Raw genomic sequence first — 24700 nt, forward strand, 5'->3', positions numbered from 1 at the left:
CTCAATCAAAAATATTACCAATATATACAAAATATTTATGGAATGTCCTAATATGAAGTGTACTTTTTGGAAGGTCTCCAGCTTCATTTGTTAAAAGCTTAAAGGCCTATAATAAACCTATGTCAGGTTAAGGATATATGCTACCTTACTGCTACATTAATCTTCTTTCCCGAAGAGTTTCATTTAAGAAACCATTGATCACACACATGAGGTCTGACAGCAATCATATGTCTTTATTTCTTGCAATAGACATTATCGTCGTTGTGCTACACACATTCACAATATTTGCAATATATCATAAGTAAAAGGTTTTAAGATATTTTGTTTGCAAGGGAGATAACTCTAACACAAATCACAAGTATAAGGTTTTAGGTAGCATATATCCTTAATACCGTCCCACATTGCTAACAGATATTATACAGGTCATGTATGAAAAGAAACTCTTATGTTGAAAATATGTCTGTCTGTTGCAGGTTTAATAGAATATTAAAAAATGTGTTCAAATGTTAAGATACTCATTAGGTAGACTGAACAATGTGTGATTGATTTGTCTTTGCTAAATGGCTGTGCTGTTGTTTATAATGTTTACGTATACAAGTTTAATGCATAATGTGTTACTTAATGAAATGCTATGAGAATCTCAATAATTTCAAATCAGTAGAACTAATTTTTTTATGTCTCTTTATTCAAAAGTGCAATTGTTTGGACAATCCCCCCCCCCCCCCCACACACACACACACACACACACACACACACACAAAATGCAGTGAAAAGTGAAGTGATTTTTCATTTTTTTTATTTTTTTTGTCGCACCAAAATGTCTTGGCTACTGTGAGATGCCAGTTTACTTATGATCTGATTAGTTTTTGTTAACTTTTCAGTTACATTTAAAGTTTCTAGAAAAGAATAATTGAATGAAATTATATTTGAGAAGATTTTTTCTGTATTCGTTGGTTAAAAGGATTGGCTAAAAGGTTAGATTGATTATACCAAAATATGTCCCATATTTTTTTTTGTATGCATAAAATAAAAGTAAGGATGTAATTTTGTTGATATATGTTCCAGATTTTATTAAAATCTATTGGTAGATAAAGATCAGGATTAAATAACGAATTAATGATACCCAGTATTCAACATACAGTACCTGTGTATATTGGAATTTGAAAAAAAATGTTGAACAAAGTATCCTGAAATGTAGAGGAAAAAAAATCATTTTGCTTTCACCTCTTATGAAGAACAAAATAAGCATGAGTTAAAATGGAGAACAAAATATGCTTTAATTAATCAAAAATTAACTCAAATTAGATCCTATTTTTATGTGACAAGTCTTTTAACAATATGTACAAACATCAAGTTAATATAAATGTCAGTATAAATAATATGTAAAATTATTGTAGACTTTTACATTTGTCAATGCATTTTCCCATAACAAACAAAGAAAAGGGATACCTGTATTGAGTTGATTTGACAAAATAATAATTAAGTGAAGCATTGTTAATGTAGCCACCACCAGTCTGGTTGTGCCATTGTCCAGCGACCATTAATCTGGTATGCCACTGTCCAGAGACCATTAATCTGGTATGCCACTGTCCAGCCACCATTAATCTGGTATGCCACTGTCCAGAGACCATTAATCTGGTGTGCCACTGTCCAGTCACCATTAATCTGGTGTGCCACTGTCCAGCCACCATTAATCTGGTGGGCCACTGTCCAGCCACCATTAATCTGGTGTGCCACTGTCCAGCAAGACCATTAATCTGGTGTGCCACTGTCCAGACCATTAATCTGTTGTGCCACTGGCCAGCGACCATTAATCTGGTGTGCCACTGTCCAGCGACCATTAATCTGGTGTGCCACTGTCCAGGGACCATTAATCTGGTGTGCCCCTGTCCAGCCACCATTAATCTGGTGTGCCACTGTCCAGTCACCATTAATCTGGTGTGCCACTGTCCAGCCACCATTAATCTGGTGTGCCACTTTCCGGCTACCGATAATCTGGTGTGCCACTGTCCAGCCACCAATAATCTGGTGTGCCACTGTCCAGCCATCATTAATTATTTAGTTGTGACACTGTCCAGCCACCATTTATCTGGTTGTGTCACTGTGTGGCCACCATTAATCTGGTGTGCCACTGTTAAGCCGGGCATTTTGGACAAATAGACCTTTTTAATGCATAATTATCCCATTAATTTAGCTGTTTCACTGTTGAGCCACTTTTGCTGGGAACGAAAGTGGCAGGATATATATAGTGACTTCTCTGTTATTGACAAAATGACACTAGATTTAAGGAGCTGTCATATTGCTATAATAAATGTACATATCTTGCATGTTGAACTGGTTTAAGCAAATTCTGTAATAATCTTTGTTATACTGTGTATGATGATCACAGATTTCTTTTGCATGTTTTTTTTTCTGTTATTAATGATGCATACATGAAGTAGTGTGTAGACGATGACTATCATTTAACAAAGTATTCGTGTTTAATGTCCAATTATGTACCTGTTTTGTAAATCTGAAAAACAAATAGTTGCATCAGTCTGCATTACCAGAATAAGAAATGAAGTCATATTTCCAAATTGATTTATTTCTTCATCCCAAATATCTTTTAATTTTCATCTTTTGATATATTGAGGTGATACTTTTGAATCCTGGAACACTGTGTTTTTTTTGTTTTCATTCGGTAACTACAACAACAAAATTCATATCTTTAAATTGAAATTTGTATACCCTTCATGACAAATTAGGTTCAGATGTATCATTTAATGCTAAACCTTGATAATTACGTCACTGACCCTGGTTCGATAATCCCTGTCAAAGTATTTAAGCCTTCTTTACAATGAGGATACAAATTCCTAAGTTGTTTGATTTATTGTTTTATGAAATCAAAAATTAATATATATACGCAATGGTTTGGACATTGTGGACACAAATTATTTTGCTGTTTAATTAATTCTTCTGCAAACAGATATAAATAGATTTCAAATCAAAAATTTAAAATATATTTCATATGGTGTGGTACATGTAGGACTCTATAGAGAGAAAAAAATAAAGACAAATTTTTATCAGGGATATTTTCATAATTAATAGAAATGAAAACAAAATGTACAAGTGTCTGGATTCAAAATGGTAACTTTCAGAAAATAAACGCATCAATACTCATACTTCCGCTCATATTGAAACAGACCAAGACATTAGATTTGTAGTTCAGTGTATCTGTAGGAGTGTTGAAATGCAGAACTGTTTATAATTCAATATGGTGCTAAATGTCTTTAATTCAGCCATGTTTCGCCTTTGTTTTCTGTTATGTACAAGTAAGGGTGTTCATTGTTGTTCAGTGCTAATTAGTTGATGACACCTGAACGTAAAACAATCATACTTACTACATCAAATTGACTCGAAATTTGGAGAGAGAAAAAAACCAGTTGGTGTTTCGGATTCAAAAAGAATATCACTCCTTTGGAAATGTAAAATTGCCTGAAGGTTATCGACATTAAGTTGGAAAAAAAAAAAAGAAAAAAAAATTGGAGCCAGTAATTCAAAATTATGCTTGCTTGGAAAGTCTATTTAAAAATGTTTTTTCCCCTCAAATTAAAAATAAATAATGTATAACAAATATTGCTTATAAGCAATTTTTTGATTTTTTAAAAATAAATAATGAATATTGCTTATTTGTCTATTTTTGAGGTGGTTATTTTAAATACCTAGTTATTTGTCAAGTTTTGAAGTTGAAACAAGAGGATTTAAGTAAATTTGTTGTAAGCTAATTAACAGGCTTCTAAACCTTGGCTAGCACTGCACAAGGTTGTGGTCTACTGTTGTATTCATAAATACTGATCTAGTCAAATTTGTTTTGTTCAGTATCACATTTGTAGATAATTGTTTACGTGCGTCACATGTTTACACAGTTACATATATTTTCTGTTCTTAAAAAACGGATTCTGATGTTAAATTTGTATTCTTGTCTGTGCATTTCCTTGGTTCATTGTGGTCCTTATATTTGAAGGGTTTCAGCTGTAACTGATATTTTGATCGATTTTATTTCATAATTGATATTTCCTATAAAATTATGTTTCTATGGTAACCTACACTTTCTTAATTTTTCTGACAATTTTGACTGGCATTATAATTAAAGAAGGGTTTCTAGGATTCGTTACCTTTTTAGTGTCATAAATGTTTCTAAAGCCACTAAAATTTCTAAATTTTAGATGAACATATTTCTCTTCAATATTTAAGATCTCTGTCGCCTTTATATTGGTAATCAGATAATATTCAGACTTCAAAAAAACATAATAACCACTATTGAATCATGGACAATCGATTTTCGGACCTTGTGTATCTTACACTCACGAGTGTCAATCGGGAACCGTCGGCACTTTCCGTAATCGTTTACGGAAAGTGCCTACGGTTCCCGATTGTCACGAGTGTAAGGTAGTGTAAGGAACGACAACTCCCGAGTAGTGATTGATTGTGTATGATAGAACTTTTGGAGAACATATTTGGAGGCAATTAACACTGAAGCCAAAAACATATTATTTGGAGTAAGAGGTGAGGATTTGTTTGATGTTTATTGTTGGATTGAAAGATGTATAAATTGTGTTTCGTTCGTCTGAGGATGTTGATTTACTGCCTGGTTTAAAGATGTGTCAAATTGTGTTTCGTTCGTCTGAGAAAGATCAAACAAATGTTGTTAAATAATAAAATGTTGATTAAAATTCATACGGGTGTTATGCTTGTCAATTAAATTAATTTACTACCTTGCATTAGTCAAACACTTGGGTTTGTAAATTTAAGTTATGCATAGACAACAAAGTTTATATCAGATAAGTAGACTTTCTTGGTTGTTTGTGCCTGATGAAAACTCAGAATGTTATCCATGTCTTTTTTTTATTCTATGGTAACATGATGTCAATATTCCATCGCTTACATATACATCTTTTACAAATCCCATTATGTCTGTTCCTTTGACGCTATGGTAAGGTGACGTCATTATTCAAACCCTCACATATGCATTCCTTTGTCGCTATGGTAACATGACGTCGTTATTCCATCCTTGATGCAAGCACTTTTTTCCATTGCAGTTTTCATTCACACGGTGTCTGTTCCTTTGACGCTATGGTACAGTATCGTGACGTCCTTATTCCATCCCTTACATTTACAGATCTCATTATGTCCGTGTATTTGATGACACAGTAACATGACGTCATTATTCCATTCTTCATAATATGAATCCCCAATTGATTGTCATCTGAGAAATGACTCTGTATGTCAGCGCCTATAGTCTTCCACAACTAACATGAAACAAAATGTCTTATCAGGCATCATCGACTACGTAGGACAGCTACGCTTTGAAAATAGTAATTCAAAACCATTTATTAAGCATCAGTTTGACAAAGCAGAGCGTTTAAAAAAATACTTTGTCAATATCCAGAGGTTCTGAAGATTCAATTCGTAATACGGTCAGATCAATTTATGAGACACATCCAGAAGATGTCTCAAAAGGTTAAAGCAATATTTTACATATTGATTTCAATTATTTCAATTGATCATCGTTAGTTCTTCTTTCCTTTGGGAAGATTGAGCAAGCCTATCCACGCCCGGAAAGTTCGGGTACAGTGTTAAGGCCCAGTCCCATTGCCAATGACGCATAAATCACGCATAAATCTCGCATAAAATTGGTTTGTGCGTGATTGTTCGTGGAGAAATTAGTCATTTTCTGGGGTTGTGCGTGGTCAGAATCACCGATGAATCGCGTATAAACTGCGCATGTATCACTTACAATCACTGACAAAGAACGAACATTCCACGCACAACAGCGCACAAGCCCAAACCCGATAAAATTAATAATTTTGGGAAGTGATTGTAAGTGGAACATACGTGGATTGTGCGTGTTTTGTAAGGGATATGTGCGTGTTCTGTAAGTGATTCGTCAGTGATGTGCGTGCTGGGAGCCAGTTCCTGACGCACAAGCACTGACGGAACACTGACAGAACACGCACATATCACGCACCTTCCACGTCCAAACTACGTACAAACTGCGCATAAACTGCGTATAATCGCGCACGTTGTGCGTGGAATTTTTTTTGAACCGTTCAAAACCGGCGATCGCGCACAAACCCGTCTCCGCGTACAATCACTTACAAAAACTGATGCTCCACGTGTGAAACACGTGTGATTTACGCACATCACTGACGAATCACGCACAAAGAAAATTTTATGCGCAATTCGTACGCAAGTGCAGTGGAACTGGGCCTTTAGCATGTCATCAGCTCATGGGGTGTGGACAACTGCCAACTGGTGATTCGTCGGGTACATATGTTAAGCGTTGTTCTCTTTGCTGTTGTTTCCTCGATGCAGTTTGCTTGTACACTGCTGCCCCCTGGACGACTTCTCCCCGCCAGGAAGTATCATCTTCGAATATATTGATTGATATCAAAGTCTTTGAGGTAGGTATTTTAGCATATCTGTGAATCGTTTTGCTATGGCTTCGATAGGAGCAAGTTTAAACCTGCAGTTCACCGTTTGGAGATGGTAATTGCATGATAATTTGATGTAAATATGAAACTAAATGGATTATACTAGTTGTTGACCCATCCTCCTCAGTTTAAGCTTTCCTTACAATTTCATTTATTTGGCCATAGGCTAGATCTACGTCGTGTTCAAAAAGTCGAAAGATACACTACGGTGAGAGTGGATATGAGTCGTTTTATAATTAGAATCGCTGATACAAATTAAATATTGTTATAGTGCGACATCCGATATTGGTGTCTTATCATAGAATGTCGATAGAATTGGAACTCGAACTAGACAAAACTGAGGAGACACCAAAAAAGAAAAAAAAAAAAAAAGCGGCCATGTTAAAACAAGAGTTGAAGGTGGGACCAGGTTAGCGTTGTCTGAACCACATGTAACACCTGTCATGCTGTCTCCTGTCTACTCCAGTATATGTTTGTAGGTCACCGAATGTTTAATAGGGAATATTATGGAGCACACTTAAGGTGCAAAAAATCACAAACGATGATATGTATTCACATTAAATCAGTCAATGATAACTAATTGCTGAAATAAAAACACGAAATCACCGGCATTATAACATCAAAATCTCTTTTGCAACCCAACTAAATGCTACGAAATGACATATCATCTTAAGTTCCTTTTACATATCTAGGTGAAGCGGAGCTTACTTTCTATATACTAGCTATGAGGAAGCATAATGCTCTCAAATCAAATGGATATGGCCATGCGGAACCATTAAAATCGTTATGAAATTCCAAAATAAAAATATATTTGAGGTTATTGTGAACAAAAAAAACGAATGCAAAATGAAATATAAATGTATTTTTCCCCAAACCGTCCTTTCCGAAAATTGTTCGTTTTACATGAGCACTTTTAGTATATGTATATCATCAACTTTTCTTTTTTCAACTTATTTTGTCTTTGATAATGCGCCTAACATTTCATCAGTTTTGCACGAATACCGCTTCTCAAGATCCCAGGCTTATGCCCTCGTGATGTCTCCTATCCAATCAAGGAAGATATGTAGACAACAATGGTGTGTTTACTAATCGTGGACACTGGAATACCTTTGTAGGGTGTCTGGTCATGAAGACGATCCTAACATTTCTTCGGCGTAGGTAGATTAAGTTTTTTCTGATTGGAAACCCTGTCATCGTAATTTAACATTTCTTTGGTGCAGATAAATTGAGGTTTCTTTGAAAATAATTCCTAGATTTTAATTTGACATTTCTTCAGCGTTGGTAGAGTGAGTTTTTTTGAAAGAAAAGATTTGCTTGATAATTTAACATTTCTTCAGCGTAGGTAGATCGAAGATTCTCTGTTAGACTTTGTAATTTTATTTCGATAGATATTAAGATTAAAGAAACAGAAGAAAACATATCAAACATGGTAGTTTTATCTTTTATTAATTGAACTAAATAAATAATAATCATGAAAAACGTCTTTACGTTTGCGTAAAAGATTGTTAATATGATCGAAACAACAGCTTAACATATTTTTGAATGTTGAGTTATATTTTTATTACGGTTCCATTTCATAATGAAAAAGAAATGTTTGATAATAATAAAAGGAATTCAAACAGAAATGGTTCTAGGAGCTAGACCTTTACTCGCCAGTAGATCAGTAATAGGCATTTAACGAGTAATCAAAAGAGAACCTTTTCTTAATTAAAGGAGATAACCATGCAAACTCACTGGTGTGTTTACTAATTATCTGAACAGAACTGGCCTTAACTGAACTTAAAATCTCAAACTGATTGATGGCTAATTTATCTAGTAAATCACGTAATAACTGGCAGATAGCCTACTCGTCAAATTACAAATTCATATATACATTTTTATTTTATTTAAGATCTGTTCATTGAACTTAATTTATTTTACAATAAGGAAATAATTTATTACTTGATCTTTCTGGAAAATCGAACTTCGGACAAGTTGGTGAAAGGTGGCTAAATATATCGTAAGGAATTCCACTCATCTGATGCAGGCAAAAATTAGTTGCCAATATATTACACAAGTTTATAGGATCTCGCAATCATGTTCTTGTAAGTACTGATTTGGCGACTTAATTAGTTGTAAACGGACACACGTGGCTACGATCTACCGCCTGTCTACGAAGGTTAGTTACAGTGTAAGTAATGGAAATTTAATGGTATCCCGTTGAATTCAATATTTCTTTTGCAAAGATGACAAAAAAACAAAAACAAAACGATACTTTTCACAAGTGCCAAGTACGAGTGAAAAATATCAGGATATTCTGCAATTCGAGTGAATTTTATGTACAACACTTTTTAAGCAAAACGACGAAAAATTATATACGTAATATATTTCACACTGTGACAGACATCACTTTTGGTATCTGTTACAGTGTTAAAATATTAGTTCCTTGTAAAGGATTTAAGCCGAAAACTGTCTATCATGTCCAATATTTTACATAATAGACAGTTTGAGGCTTATATCATACTTAACCCCCCCCCCCCCCTCTTTGTGTTAATATTGAACAGTTTCAATATCTGTTCAGTATGTGCAATCAACCTTATGTCTTTCAGCATACTTTGCATGTTTTTGTAAAAATGCATGCATTACAGATGTGTGAAATATGGCCGAGTAGAATTTAGTCTCATTTGAATAATGTCGTCCAACAGTGAAGGTGCGTTCCCAACACAGTCCCTGTGCAGTACATTTTGAGCATCAGCATTCAGTATTGAAATGGATTAAATTCAAATAATGTGATTTATTTATTGAAAAAAGTACAGTATACAGTATATTCCTGGGATTATATCTGTGAAAAAATGAAATGAAGGTATTAAACCACACAATTAACGTGAGAAAATTCAACACCACCTTCAAAATATTTTCATCAAAGATATATCACAGCTATTTATCTGGGATTATACACGACCATCTCAAGGGATAATATGAAAGAAGAAAAAAATGCCCTTAACTCCAAAGTGTTATTGCGACAATTACGAATTCAAAGGAAATTACATTTAATGCTGGAAATATGTCTCTCAGTAAAGTGTTTGGATGTGTATGTATCTATATAGATGTTTCATATAAAAAGAGTGTTCCGTGATTCAAACCTTCTTTCAAGGAAAAAATATAGTGCATGGGAAATCTGACTATGGAAATATAAATACCGGATATACTTAACTTATTGGACGGCTACAGGTAATGCCTAAGGATTCTGTTGGATATAGTACGCAACTAACAAAGGATGACATCACAGCTGTGTTTTAACAAATTCAAAGAATTCAATATCTTATGGGCAAAAATGAACTGGATTACCTGAGGTTATTGTGAACAAAAAAACCGAATGCAAAATGAAATATAAATGTATTTTTTCCGCAAACCGTATTTTCCAAAAATAAATCGTACTTTTAGAATATGTATATCATCAATTTTTCTTTTTTTCAAATTATTTTGTCTTTGATAATACGTCTAACATATGCTTTTTTCAACAGTCTTGCACGAATACCGCTTCTCAATATCCCAGGCTTATGCCCTCGTGATATCTCCTATCAAATCAAGGAAGATATGTAGATCACCAACAGTGTGTTTACTAATCGTGGACACTGGAATCCCTTTGTATGTTGTCTGGTCATGAAGACGATCCTAACATTTCTTCGGCGTCGGTAGATTAAGCTTTTTCTGATTGAAAACCCTGTCTTCGTTATTTAACGAAAATGGATTACCTGACCTACGTATTTGAGTAAACATTGTTTAGATCAATATGATAACGAATACCACGTTAACATACGCCTGCGATTTATAATTAACTTAAGGTAAACTCATATTGTCAATATAAAAACAATGAATATATCTACTTTTGGTACTTCTTTACTACCCATCAAAACCATCAACATTTTCGTAGCCTGGAATTGATATTGTATTATTAATATCAAAACTATATGTAGCTACCAATATATATTATCAATTCAATAATCAAACTAATCAATTCATATTACAAAAACTCCACTTCAAATAATATCTATAAATATTTAACATGGAAATTCCAAACTTACTCATACACATACTGATTTAAATACTCAGTTCTCGTACAATTGGGACACAGGAGGAATGGAAAGACCACTGACATTTATTCGGTAGTATAATAGTATGTCACATTTACCAGTTTAGTAGTGTCTAAAGCATGCATTACCACATATTCTATTATTGCCTGCAGCAGAATGACGTCATTGTGGGAGGCTGCCACCACTACTTCCGCTGATTATAGAAAGACGTCTAACCATCCCCTGTCTCAGATTTATCACAATGGATGACACAAATGGGCGCGTCTTGTTACCTTTAAGGTTTAAACCCTTCTGAATGGATATTTGGTTGATCAAACTCTTCAGAGATCGAGCATTGCGTCTTCGTCGGATGTAGATGCAGAAAGAAATTACACTTCCGATAGCAAACACAGCGCTGGCGAAATACAAACCATTCCCGTAACCTTCGCTCACATCTGCTATCCAACCTACGTCACAAAAAACAGTGAAAGTTGAAGTGCAACTTTGATGATCTGAAGTATGAATTGTGATTATAGGAAAGAAAACTCTCTAAAATAGCAACTAACATGGAATACATTTACGGATAATATATTACACTTTGTCAAAGAGGTCATTACAGAACGGTATCTTGGCTATTGAGAAACAATAACAAAGAAGGTGGTTTTCGCACGCATCCGTCTTGACCATACGTTCCTTACACAATCATTACATTTTAAACGGGAGGACCAGTCTTTCTGTCTCCCTTGTAATATGCCTTTCACAGTTAACCCTTTATAATCGACTGTTGTGACTTATTTTTATAACCAGCATGTTGATTATGAAGAATAGAACGTACTTCGGGACGGATAGATTTAGAAATTGTTTGTCTCGTTCAACCTTTGATGGCATCTTTAACATTGAAATATTAAAATTATTGTCTATAATTTCTCTCAGAATCATTTTCAGCTTTTAGAAAATATTATCATTATAGACTACGGGTTGACGGGTGTCTATATACAACAATAACGGATCTGACGTCAAATCATTGTGGAAAAGAAGCAGATTTACTAATCAAGAAATCTCTATAATCGTGAAAAAGAGCAAGTAAAATACGATCAATGTATCAGGCGATATTATACCCCGATCTAATTTTGTATTCACACTCATAATACCGACGTTCGACTGTACCTGCTATGGGTGTTCCCAGTGTAAATGTGATTCCGTGGAAGAAAGACAGCGTGCCAAACGCCATGTTGAGATTGGACTTCCCTACGATATCCACTGTGATGACAGAGAGAAGAGCTCCAAATATCCCTGTAAGTCAACACCGAACTTTAAAAAAAACACATTACAAAGCATTCAATATTAGAATGACATGTAACAAATTGGATTTACCCCAAAACGTATGCCATACTATATTTGTCTTTCCCTACGGGGTGAATAATTCTACCATTGCCAAGTTCTTCAACAGCCTGTCTCTGCTCAGGGAATACAAATGGGATACGAGTCTGTTGTTGGGACAAAAGACCTCCAAATGATACAACTTTACATTTCTCTATTGGCACATAGACCATTTACCAAACTTCTACCATATCACGCTGTATGATATAACTGGGTTGTGGGTTGTTCAGACTACCACGTGACCCTGCATGAACTTATTACATCGATTGGTCGTTATGACTTTGTATTATATATCATATCACATTATGTCAAAGGGGAAATTTTGGGTGGTCAGATGGCGCAGTTGGTAACGCACTCGCCTTTCACTACTCATTGTCAAATAAATAAATCAAGTTTATATTTAAAGGGAAAGTGTAATTGATGTTTTCATTTCTTTTATCATATGTAATTATCTTGCTATTGTAAAAATAAAAACAGTGCATATGTGCTACGGGTACCTGTGAACATGCCAAGTATCCCGCCGTATATCAGGAACATCTGATAACTCGAAAAGTAGGCGCAGGCGGCAGTAGCAATTGCACCAATCAGAAGGGCTGTTCCATGCAGTAGTAGAGTGTTGACGAGGCCTTTGGCAACAATAACTCCCGCTACGAGTCGGGCAATGATACCTGGTCAGAAAGCATAGTTGATGTTCTTAATACATCACATGACGGAAAGAAGAAAAGAAAAATAATCAGAAAATGCAAGTGTACAGGATATAGCAAAGATTTACCTAACGGAAATGTTACAGTTGTCATCACGGTATCAAGATATTTAGTATCAACCGTTGCTAGAGCCATGTTGATTGTATTTCATATCTACATTAACCTACATACATTCCTAAATATAACGTGAGACATAATGACCCATTGTCACACATGCAGGTCGGGGGAAAGAATGCACCTGCTGTAACACACTGCATTATCATAAGAAGCAACTAATGTGGGAACCCCATGAAGAATCGGGGATTTGCGTTTGTGCCATCTACTTTGGGACGCAAAAAAACCCAAAATGAATTTGCTGCACTCATTACAGTATTTGCGATATTTGTTTTTTCTCTCTACTTCCAACTGTTTTTGTTTCATATTGCTTTGCTTGACAATGCCTCGCTGTTGGCTTTACTGTTGAACATTCGCCTAGATGAGGAAGGCAATGTGTTCTGTTCCAAGGCCGGGATATACTAAAGTCCTTAAAAATGGTAGATGTTATTCCCTGATTAACATTTAGCGTTTAGGGTTATGGCAACAACTGGTACACCCTTTGTCAGTATAATGTGACCGGGCGGAATATTAAGCTTGGTGCCTTCGGCATGGTATTTTAGTGAGGTAGCTCTATAAACATGGCATCATATCCATGCTTTCACAAGGAGGCAGGTACACCACTATACATGCCACCAGCACCAACACACGCATTCACGCATAAACAATACACATGGAAACACGTCCTTAAATGTCCTTAGCTGTCGATAGGACGTTAAGCACACGATTTACCTTCGTTTTAGTGGATGGACATTTATGAGAAATAATAGATATGAAATAAACAAAATATAAATCAACAACATTGTTCCGAGTGTATAAATTCAAAGTGTTTAGACCAGGATGAAGTTTAGGGGATGTTACTGTATATTGGAAAAACCACTGTGCAGTGGGGCAAGGATCCTTAATATGTCAATAGTGTATTTGTCTAATGCAACATTGGATTAGTTGCTGCTCATTAAAACAGCAGGAAAGACATTTAGACCGCTAAAATCGGAGGCGAATTCAGTTACTCCGGAAGGGTAAATTTTTGTTTGCACCATACGTGGTTTGCCAAACCTACTCAGTACTTGGTACCTACAGATTCAGATTCAGATTCTTTATTTCCTTATGTTTACAACACATCGGAGAGTAGACATACATATGTACAAGATATACCTACCCAGCAACCCTGCTGCAGTGGTGATAAACGGGACATCGAGAGAGGAAACGCCTTTCTCCGCCGCCATGGCTGGAACTAGAACGTAGGGAACCATATATCCTAGAGTTCCGAATGACGAGTACAGGCAGAACAGGACAAAGTCCGAGATACTGAAAATGGCTTTCAACTCCACTTTGATGGATGCTAGTTTAACCGGTGTCTCATCGCTCTCGGCTGTGAGGAAAAATTGAAATGAACTTTAACCAAAGTAGGATTTACGTTGTTGTACCATACTAGTTCGTAGGTCGTCTCAAAGCGGTTCACAAATTAATATCCATGGTTATAGGGCCTTTGCAACCAGCCAATATCTTTCTCAACTCCCTGGGCAGCATACAGCCGAAGCTGCCATTTCGGCGCTAACAGCTAGCATTCACCAATTCTAGCGCTGCCCAACCACGTACTCATTTACAGCTGAGTAGACTGGAACAAGCGGAGTAAAGTATCTTGCTCAAAGATACAACACAGTGCCGTGCCGTGACTCGAACCCGCAACCCTTCGGTCACGAGCCCGGCTTCCTACCACTAGACAACCGTGCCTCCACGTATGTATATGATGTAAAGAATATAACATGATAACGATATTTTACGGTATGCAATATAACGTTCGATTTTTCACCCTTCGTAGTTAAAGCGAGTTTATCATTAGAGCGAACATGAGTAAATAGCATAACAAGCATAGTGATCAATTGTTAAAGGCATTTACCAGTTAAGGACGAAATTTTGACTTGCCGAAAAATGTCCCAGTATACAGAACAACCTTACCTCACCCCTGTAAATTTTGAGATATCACAATAAATAAGCACACCAGTTTTGACCTCAAAATGAACGATGACATCATGCATGAGCAGCGTAAAAAGGAAAATAGTATTTTTTTCCCTGAGTAAGATGCTAATTCGATTTAACAGCGATCGCTAGTGTATTGAATGTACAAACATCGTTATTACCTGGTGACTTGTTTTCCAGCGGCCGAAAGAGGGCGCCACATACGACTCCCTGGAGACTGATACCGGCCAGGAGGAGAAACGTGCCTCTCCAACCGTAAGTGTCAATCCAGATCGTAGTGAGGAAGGGTGTGGTGAGGAGGGAGGCGGGGGACCCTATGGTTAGAATCGTCAGGGCCAGTCGTGATTTTTCAAAATGAGAATTGACAGCCACCACCGCCGAATGGAATACCATACCGTTTCCGATACCTACGGAGTACAAAGTTTATAAATATAAAACTTACCATACAAGTTCGAATATGTTGGGTAGTACATGACGAGAGAATACAATATACGTAATAGTCATCACGCAATTATAAACCAAAAGTATAAGCAAAAGATTGATTTACACGGCGATCAATGAAAAGAACAAGACCATATGACCAGTTGTTCCGGAAGGTAGCGTCCTTTGCCCCATAGACAACACTTGCCATGCACATCTTGGCCAAATTTAATCAATGTAAGGTCCTCAAAAGCAAGAACTTGGGTATTGATTAAGATGCAAGAAGGAACACCGATGCACCTAATATGCAACATCTGCCTTCATTTCTCCACAACCCGGAAGAACATTTTTCAATGAGACGAAGATGGCGATCACAAACCTACCCCTAATCTTCGTCAGCCTGTAGATCTCGTCAGTCAACCCTGCGATGCAGTCAACATCCAGTCAAATGTCTATGTTGGTCTGTTAAACTCACAAAAGTGACTACTTAGAATACCCTGTTTTGATCCTAGCAAAATGTCTGATTCGTTCACAGGTGAATCTCTACACATGCCATGATGTTACTAATACATAACTAGAGTACACCCGCACTAATGAAATATCACATACTTACTTGATCATTGTATTCACTGAGTGTGATACTTGTAACTTACCGACACATATTCCAGCAAAGGTTAAAACGTTATATTTGATATGAACGAAAAAGCTGTAATGTAGAAGGTTATGGTAGCAGAGTACAGTAGAAATGGCCTGATCCTAAAAATGAAGGGCATGTCTCAGATAAACATGGATAGCGGATTTATCCTGCACATCACATCTACATATATATATATGTATTTATAAACTACTTTATACAGTACTAAGAATATTTTTTTCAAATAGTGATTTCCCCAGATTTGGCACTTGTGAAAACCATGATTACCAAAATTAAAAAAACGCCAAAAAAACCCCAAAACATGTTTGTTAACCCAAACTTTGACCCACGCAAATAGTTTTTTTTTAAACCTGTCTTAAATTGAATATCACTAACTCGGTAACAGAATTACTCACGTTTTAACATAGGTCGTTCAACTGAATAATTCACAATACTTACACTTGTGCTGAGTACAAAAATAGACTACATGAAAAGCTAGCCTATGTTGTGTAGACACAGATTTGTAAAGGGCCAACATGTAGTCTCAAACCAAATTCAATTTGTTTTAAATGTGAAGCCCACATAGTCCACTTGATCATGTATATTCCAATTTTAGTGCTGCTTTATTTTAAAACTTTGATACATGTAATATTACATGGGTTATTCATTGTACAAAAATATCACACATGGCCACCGTACGCCACTGTACACTGCTACCTATGTATATTGTTGTGACAGGTTATTTTTCCGTTTGAAATGTTAATGTTGTAATGCAATTACCACACAGAGGACAGTATTTTCTGTTCTACTACAATGAAATGCCTATATACCCTGACCTAAGTGCGGTTTTACTATTTCTTGAAAGGAAGCTCAACCGAACAGGTATGTCATAGTTGAAAATAATTAACATCAGATACTACGTTTGTTTAATTTGGCGTGTATAAATGGTATGCCCTCTCTTTATTTATGCTAGTAAGTAATATTGAAATGGAATGTGTAGGGTCTATACAATCATGCATGGTGTCACGCAGAGGTAATGAACCCCTACTGTAGGTTTCATGTTTGTATCACGGATTGTGGTCATCTTGACACTTCTAGTACTAGCACATGACACGCCGTCACACAAACCCGATATACAGTTCGTGTTTACATCCAGGAGTTTTAATTATTATTTTTACACAACCACGTGCCCCTTAAAGTGATACACTAGTGTATAAAAAAACAACAAGTTTAATTGATTGGGTTTATTACAAGCTTGTTTGTGGCTCCATAATGATTAAAAAACGGAAACTTTTGTTTTGATGTTCATAAACAATTGTTATACAAACATATAATTTCAGTGAAAATAAATTTGAAAAAAATCAAAGATAAAATTAAAATTTCGATCTAATACATTTTTTCAAACTCAAAGTATTGTGATCATTTCGGTATAAGATTAATTAGTTTGGTAGGAATAATAAAGACTAAGTTTGATTTGAACACAAACAGGAATTGAAAACTATTTTGCGAGTTTTCGTAAACGTCTGTTTCCTTTGGCAAGCAAAATTTTGATCATTTGTTCATGAATATGGAATCGTAGATCGACAAATGATATAAAAACCGAATTGTTTTGTTGACAGACCAAAATCTCCTCAAATTCTCTTCAATACATTACAAACAGTGTCATTGCTCTAGTTGATTTTGTTGTCAATTTTCGTTTTTTATTTAGAAAACACAAAATGTGACCCGGAAGAATAAGTATTTTTCACCATATGTATGGCACCCATCATAATGTCTCTTGTTCAAATGTACAGGAAAAAAACATTGTTTAAAGATTTTTACCACATAATATTCTCTGTGGTATTACATTTTGTAAATCTTAAGATTCCAGAGCCAACATAACAAGTTCCACGATCGTACAGGAGGTGGGTAATTCCAAATTAAAAAATAACATATAATGAACTTTGGACTTTAACTCACGCTATGAATTGTTAACATATTCTTTGCAGGCAAAACGCAGACAAAACGCGCTTACACGATGCATGAGTTAGTGTATGGCTTGCTTTATGTGACTGTTGATTTATTCAATAAGACAATAATGAAATAATCATTATGATGATATCTGTTTTTGAAACGACTATAATTATGTGTTACGATAAAATATCATACACGTTTAACACTAAATGATTGTAATATATAGATATCATGCGAACCTGCTATAATTCCATACGTCAGGTAGAGTTCGTGTACGTCATTGACAAACATGCTGGCGGACATTCCTATTGAAATGGACAATGCCCCCATGACCGCAACCCCGCGACAACCAATCAGCTTGACCAGGATACTGGACACCGGACCTGTGGATCAAATGAAACAACGAAGAATCAGATAAGTATTTAAATGTAAATGGCATACGTCATGGAAATAAGTGAATTAAAAATGAGATATAAGGAAGAAAAGTAGGTAGAAAAAAGCAAACAGAGAAAAAACAAAGCAGTAGCTCAAGACATCGTCGGTTTAAGGTTTTTTTATTATAAAAAGGGAGAAAAAAGAAAAAGGGTTGTTCAAGAGCCCAGAGAGGCATGATGTTTAAATTATACAACAAAATACTTTTTTTCCAAATGCTTAAATTAAAGAGAAAATTACAAACACTACATGACATTTTTTTTTATCATAAAAGCATTCATTTAAAACATAAAATACATGTTTAAAGTGTTTTATACATGTGCAATGATTTATAACTGGGCATACCAGTAATTATCGGGGCATGATTTTACGATAACAACTGATATTTAATGGATATATCTGACCATCAAGAACAGACAGAATGGGAACTAAGTGAATCAAATGTATTAGCGAAGGTGGTGACAATGAAATGAAGACAAACTGAACTCATCCGCAAACGCCTGATGTCTTCACTGACCTACATAAGTCTTTATTAACCTAAAACAGGATAGAGTAAGGTTTCTGCCATTACGTATGGTAAGATGAGTTTAATGGTTATGTACTTATGGTCCATGTAATTATAAATCTTTTCACTAGGCTAACCAAGACTACTTCGCGATGGATACTCCTATTTACGAATATTTTGTAGACCATTATTATTAATTTGTAGGAGATTCTGGTGACTGTTGTTTCATATCGGTTTAAATTCCGACGAGATTCTTGTGTATTGAAAATATGGTATATATATTGTTTGGTATTATATCTCATTAATAAAGAAAATGATTGATGGTGGTATAATAGTATTCGGTATATTTAAAAATAAGTGATAATTTTACATATTTCAAATAAGATAATGTGGGGATTTCCCCCTTAATTTATGAATAATTATATATAATTGAAAAGTTCATCAAAATATTACTTTTTTTTTTATATATATAACGTTTGAAATATAAATTTGTCTATTTCTTTATGTAATATGTTACCACTAGTGTCACATTCATCACAAAGAAATACAACTTTCAGTGCTTTTATATATGAACAGCTGTGCATTCAAAGTGCCACATAGGTATTTTTCTTGTTCTTCCGTTCTCTAGTGACTTCTCTTCTCTCTGCGTAAACAGCCACGGTGACAGTCGACAATTGTATAAAAGAAAGCTTACGTTTTTATTTTATAATCCTGAAAATAAATTTCAAATCTTATGAGACTGCGATTTTCAGCTTACGTGATATTTTGACTGCATTAAGATATATGTACAGTTTTTGTTTTCTATAAATCATCTATAAGCATCTTTTCTCATTATGTCGTTACGTCTGATGTTGCGTCATAGAGATATATTTTTAGGCCAATATCACTCTATTCCTGTTAAAGACACGATGCGCTGCTATCATGATTCTTAGGCATTCCAGTTTACTTTTCATATAGCATAATAACGGATAAGAACCGATCCCTGTCTTATTCCCGCAAACATGATTAACCAAGTATTTGGCGTTTCGCTGTCACTTTTGTATTATAATAAGGGGGCCAAGCACGGGTCCCTGTCTCATTCCCTCTAACATGTTGAATTAAGTATTTGGCATTTGTATAAATAAGGGCTAAGTACGGATCCCTGTCTCATTCCCTCTAACATGTTTAGTTATGTTTTTGACGTTTCTATAATAATAAGAGCTAAGCACGGATCCCTGTCTCATTACCTCTAACATGTTTAGTTATGTTTTTGTCGTTTCTATAATAATAAGAGCTAAGCACGGATCCCTGTCTCGTTCCCTCTAACACGTTGAATTAAGTATTTGGCGTTTGTATTAAAATAAGGGCTAAGTACGGATCCCTGTCTCATTCCCTCTAACATGTTTAGTTATGTTTTTGACGTTTCTATAATAATAAGAGCTTAGCATGGATCCCTGTCTCGTTCCCTCTAATATGTTTAATTATGTTTTTGACGTTTCGCTGTCACTTTTGTATTATAATAAAGGCTCAGCACGGATCCCTGTCTCATTCTTTCTGACATGTTCAATAATGTTTTTTGCGTTTGTATTATAATAAGGGCCAAGCACGAACCCCTGTCTCATCACCTCTAACATGTGTAATTCTGTATTTGACGTTTGTATTAAAATAAGGGTTAAGCACGGAACCCTGTCTTATTCCCTCTAACATGTTTAATTATGTTTTTGACGTTTCTATAATAATAAGAGCTAAGCACGGACCCCTGCCTCATTCCCTCTAACATGTATAATTCTGTATTTGACGTTTGTATTAAACTAAGGGTTAAGCACGGAACCCTGTCTTATTCTCCCCTACATGTTTCGATATATTTTGGCGTGTGGTGCAAACATTTGTTACTTTTGTTATTTGTCTTCCAACATCAGTTTATATTTTGAAGCATTTATGGCATATGTACTAAACTTAATATTCCTTGTGCTCTCACCATGTCTATATTTACTGGTATAGTTAGTCATCGGGTAACTAGTTAACTCATCAACTTGTCGAAATATCTCATTGGTGTTTCATAAACAAATTCCCAATCCCTTGCCCCATTACATACTTCTGTTTTTGTCGAAAAAAAAAAATGAAAAAAAAATCACTTTCGTGTTTTTTGTTTATATTGCTTTTTTTTCTTAAAAATTTAGAAATTCGCGTTCTTCCATCTCACAAACTATATGGGGCAAAGAAGTAATTCCAACAGTGTGGACAAGTTTAGGTTGTCAAATTTTCGGAGCGATCCGCTCCTTTTTCAAGACACAGTGAAACAGAACAGTTACATGTACATATACATCATATTACAAGGAGATATAACTGATACACTATAATTGAAAATATAGCTCCGAAAATTTGACAACCTTAACTTGTCCACACGGTTGGAATTACTTCTTTGCCCCATATACTATTTTAAGTAATTCGTATCCTACGGACATACCTTAGTTTAGTTTAAATCAATTTTATTGCAACAAAAGACAAATGGATATTCAAGAAAACATTTAATATAAGAAGGGGTAGTGACTTGAGGCTGAATAAGAGTTTTAAATTGTTTAATGGATGCTGATGACTTTGTTTCTATAGATAGATTGTTCCAGTAGTCTGATGTACTTGGTATGAAGGATGATTTTGTGATTTGCAGTCTATAGTATGGGTTCTGAAAGTTATTCCTGTTTCTAAGATTATAGTTGGAGAAGTTTGACACAATAGGTGGTAGAAGAGATTTAAGAAATGAGGGAGCATTATCATGATAAATATTATAAAACATGGATAATTTTCTAATCCTGCGTCTATCTATCAATGATTTCCATCCGAGCTCTCTGTAAATAAATTCTTTTTTTGTATAAATAGGTAATCCAGTTATTATTCGACCTGCTTCATACTGCATGTTCTCTAATTTATTCGAAAATGTGATATTACAATTGTCCCATACTTCGCAGGCATATTCAAATAGTGGTCTTATAAAAACAAGGTATATTTTTTCCAAGTTTTTTCTATTTAGGATGTATTTTAATTTCCTTAAAGTTGCAATGTACTTTGTAGTGTTCGTTAGTATATGTTCGATGTGAGAGTTCCATGTGCCGTTGTTACTAATAATGACTCCTAGGTGTTTGTGGTTTTTAACCATAGGGTAGGTGTGTTGTCGAAAAGAAATTGTGGATTAGAAGGTATATTTGTGTTGGAAATCAAGAGAATTTCGGTTTTATTTGGGTTGAAATTCATTAACAATTTATTTGACCAAAGGTTTAATTGTTCCATGTCGTAGTTTATAACTTGTTTTATATCGTGTAAATTTTTGGAAGAGAGTGCTAATGCGGTGTCGTCAGCAAAAAGTCTAGTCATTGATAGTAATGTATTTGAAATATCGTTGATGTATACAAGAAAAAGAAGTGGCTCTAACACTGAACCTTGAGGAACTCCGGCTTTGATAGATACTTCAGAAGATATAGCATTTTTTAGTACCACTGACTGGCGTCTGTTACTTAAGTAGTTTTTTATCCAATCTAAAAGTTTGCATTTTATCCCGTATTTTTCTAATTTAATTAATAGACCTTTGTGCCAGACTCGGTCGAAAGCTTTAGAAAAGTCACAAAAAACAAGAGCAGTATATTCACGATTCTCCAGTGCTGTAGGTATGCTATGATAGAGTTCGATGAGTTGGTGAGTTATAGAGTGATTTGGTAAGAAGCCAGACTGTAAAGTATATAGAAGTTTGTTGCTGAAGAGATAGTTATAGATGAGCTTATGAATTATTCGTTCGAAAAGTTTGCCAATGCAGCTAAGTCAAAAAATGGGTCTGTAGTTATTTGCCAATTCAGATTCCCCCTTTTTGAAAATAGGTGTCACATGGGCAAGTTTCCATGAATCAGGATGAATAGAAGTGTGAGGGGTGCAGATATTTCATTGGATACCATTTTTAACATTTTATGACTGATGCCGTCATCATAATATATAAAACCAACAGTCCCCTCGGCTAAAGACAGCCGAAGACAGCAATTAAGCTGAGAGCATCGCGGACAAGGAACGCTGATGTAGAGGACCAATTCTTGCGCAAGATGCACTGTCATATAAAGTGAGTCAACGAGGGATATCAAAAACGTGGAACATGTGCATTTGGAAATCTGGCCCGGTAAATGTGAAAAAATCTCCAATTTGCTACGGAATATGATGTATATGTACATGTAACTGTTCTGTTTCACTGTGTCTTGAAAAAGGAGCGGATCTCTCCGAAAATTTGACAACCTAAACTTGTCCACACTGTTGGAATTACTTCTTTGCCCCGTATAATATTTTAAGTAATTCGTATCCTACGGACATACCTCCATTAGGATCCAGTGTTATATGGGATTTTACCGTCTATATTACTTCTTTGCCCCATATATATATATATGGGGCAAAGAAGTTATTCCAACAGTGTGGACAAGTTTAGTTTGTCAAATTTTCGGAGCGATCCGCTCCTTTATCAAGACACAGTGAAACAGAACAGTTACATGTACATATCCATCATATTACAAGGAGATATAACTGATACACTATAATTGAAAATATAGCTCCGAAAATTTGACAACCTTAACTTGTCCACACTGTTGGAATTACTTCTTTGCCCCATATACTATTTTAAGTAATTCGTATCCTACTGACATACCTCCATTAGGATCCAGTGTTATATGGGACTTTACCGTCTATATTACTTCTTTGACCCATATATATATATATATAGGTGTACATTGCGTGATAATTGCCCTAAGAACAACCTATTATGTTAATGATCAATGATTATTTGGGTCATTAAATGTTTTTAAAAGTCACTTTGTATAGCTCAGTACATATTCATGGTATCAGAGGTTCTCGCCCCACCCGGCCGTCGATTACACTTCTCGGTAAGACATTTCCATTCAGATGGACAATCCTGTTATTTAGTGTTTTCATTCATGTGGAAAAATGAATTTGTTGATGATCTTCAATCTGAAAATCAACATTTTGTTTACAATCTACAGTGGGTAGATACCGCATGTTCGAATATAGGTCAAATCTTATTTGGATTAACATTAATATTTTTTACTCAATTAAGTTTTGTTTTAATTCAATATCATTTGGGCATAATTTTTAACAACATCAACAACAATTGTTTAATACATAGAATCTACATACTATAACTCTGCAAAATGAAATAAACCAAAATGAAATAAACGCCGAATAGTCAAATGTGTTTTGCGAATGTTAAAATGTTTTGAAATAGCAAGTATTATATGGATTATCCGAAAGTTCATAATTTCAGCGTGTTGTTGTTTACACTTCAATATTCATATGTAATATTTCCGTCGTGATTTATCCGCATTTTTTTTAAAATTTACATCAATTGCAGCGATAAAATGAAGACATTGATTTAATAAAGGACTTTTATAGTATGAACTAATTACGTATCAACATAAAAATAAATACGGGTTTATTATTAAAATTTGAGGAAGGTACTTTCCTGGGGAAAAAAAGTGTTTCTAACGTTTTTGATGAGATATACTTATTGCAAAACAAATATATTCTCAATATCTTTTAAGGGGTTAGATTATGTTTGTACTGAACTTTAATATTCTGTATTTAATATCTACATTGTCATAAAATAAGATGATAACAAATTTGATATATGCTTAACTCGTTTATTAACGCAATAATAAATACATATTTTGTCCCAGGTTTATCGATTCTGAATTCTAATTACGGTTTGTTAACACTTCAATATTCTAATCCTGTTTTTTTATGAATATTTAATATGTTACAAATGTCAACTTTCTATATTCATTACAGGATGAGCCAAAACCTTTTATAATTTTTCAAAATGTATTTGTTAAGAAGCTGTTTTACATAAGCATATTTCCGCTTCTATTTGACCACACTCCATTCATTTTCTCCCCAATTGTTTGTTTATGTATTTATTTACTTCCTTCTCTTCTTTACTCACCAAAGCCAAGTAAGAGCCCAGATCCTAGAGAGGGAATCCAGCCCGTCTCCGCTTTACTCGTACCAAACTGGTAGATGAGTTCCGAGTAGATAATTCCGAAGCCCTGTACCAT

The 24700-nt window shown here is 35.0% G+C and overlaps 1 protein-coding gene across 1 annotated transcript; it reads right to left on the reverse strand.

Annotated features, from left to right (window-relative positions):
• Window positions 1-1752: 1752 nt before the first annotated feature.
• On the reverse strand, window positions 1753-24700 carry LOC110446636 (monocarboxylate transporter 4-like). The gene is made up of 8 exons (XM_021491889.1): window positions 24589-24700; window positions 17929-18072; window positions 14844-15089; window positions 13862-14074; window positions 12403-12573; window positions 11693-11818; window positions 10819-10992; window positions 1753-2036 (listed from the first exon to the last, which is right to left on the reverse strand). Exons 1-8 carry the CDS (start codon window positions 24698-24700, stop codon window positions 1753-1755), a joined length of 1470 nt encoding a protein of 489 aa, XP_021347564.1.

Source organism: Mizuhopecten yessoensis, unplaced genomic scaffold (assembly GCF_002113885.1).
Source record: "Mizuhopecten yessoensis strain PY_sf001 unplaced genomic scaffold, ASM211388v2 scaffold2891, whole genome shotgun sequence".
Taxonomy (NCBI): Eukaryota; Metazoa; Mollusca; class Bivalvia; order Pectinida; family Pectinidae; genus Mizuhopecten; species Mizuhopecten yessoensis.

What these genes read in the sequence shown, in the direction of transcription:
- LOC110446636 (XM_021491889.1), bottom strand. Translation starts at nt 24,700, where the DNA reads ATGGTACAGGGCTTCGGAATTATCTACTCGGAACTCATCTACCAGTTT. An exon ending in CACTGCAGCAGGGTTGCTGG is followed by an intron (nt 12,574 to 13,861) that starts GTAGGTATATCT and finishes CTTTCTGACCAG; the next exon opens with GTATCATTGCCCGACTCGTA. An exon ending in GATACTTGGCATGTTCACAG is followed by an intron (nt 11,819 to 12,402) that starts GTACCCGTAGCA and finishes GTTGACTTACAG; the next exon opens with GGATATTTGGAGCTCTTCTC.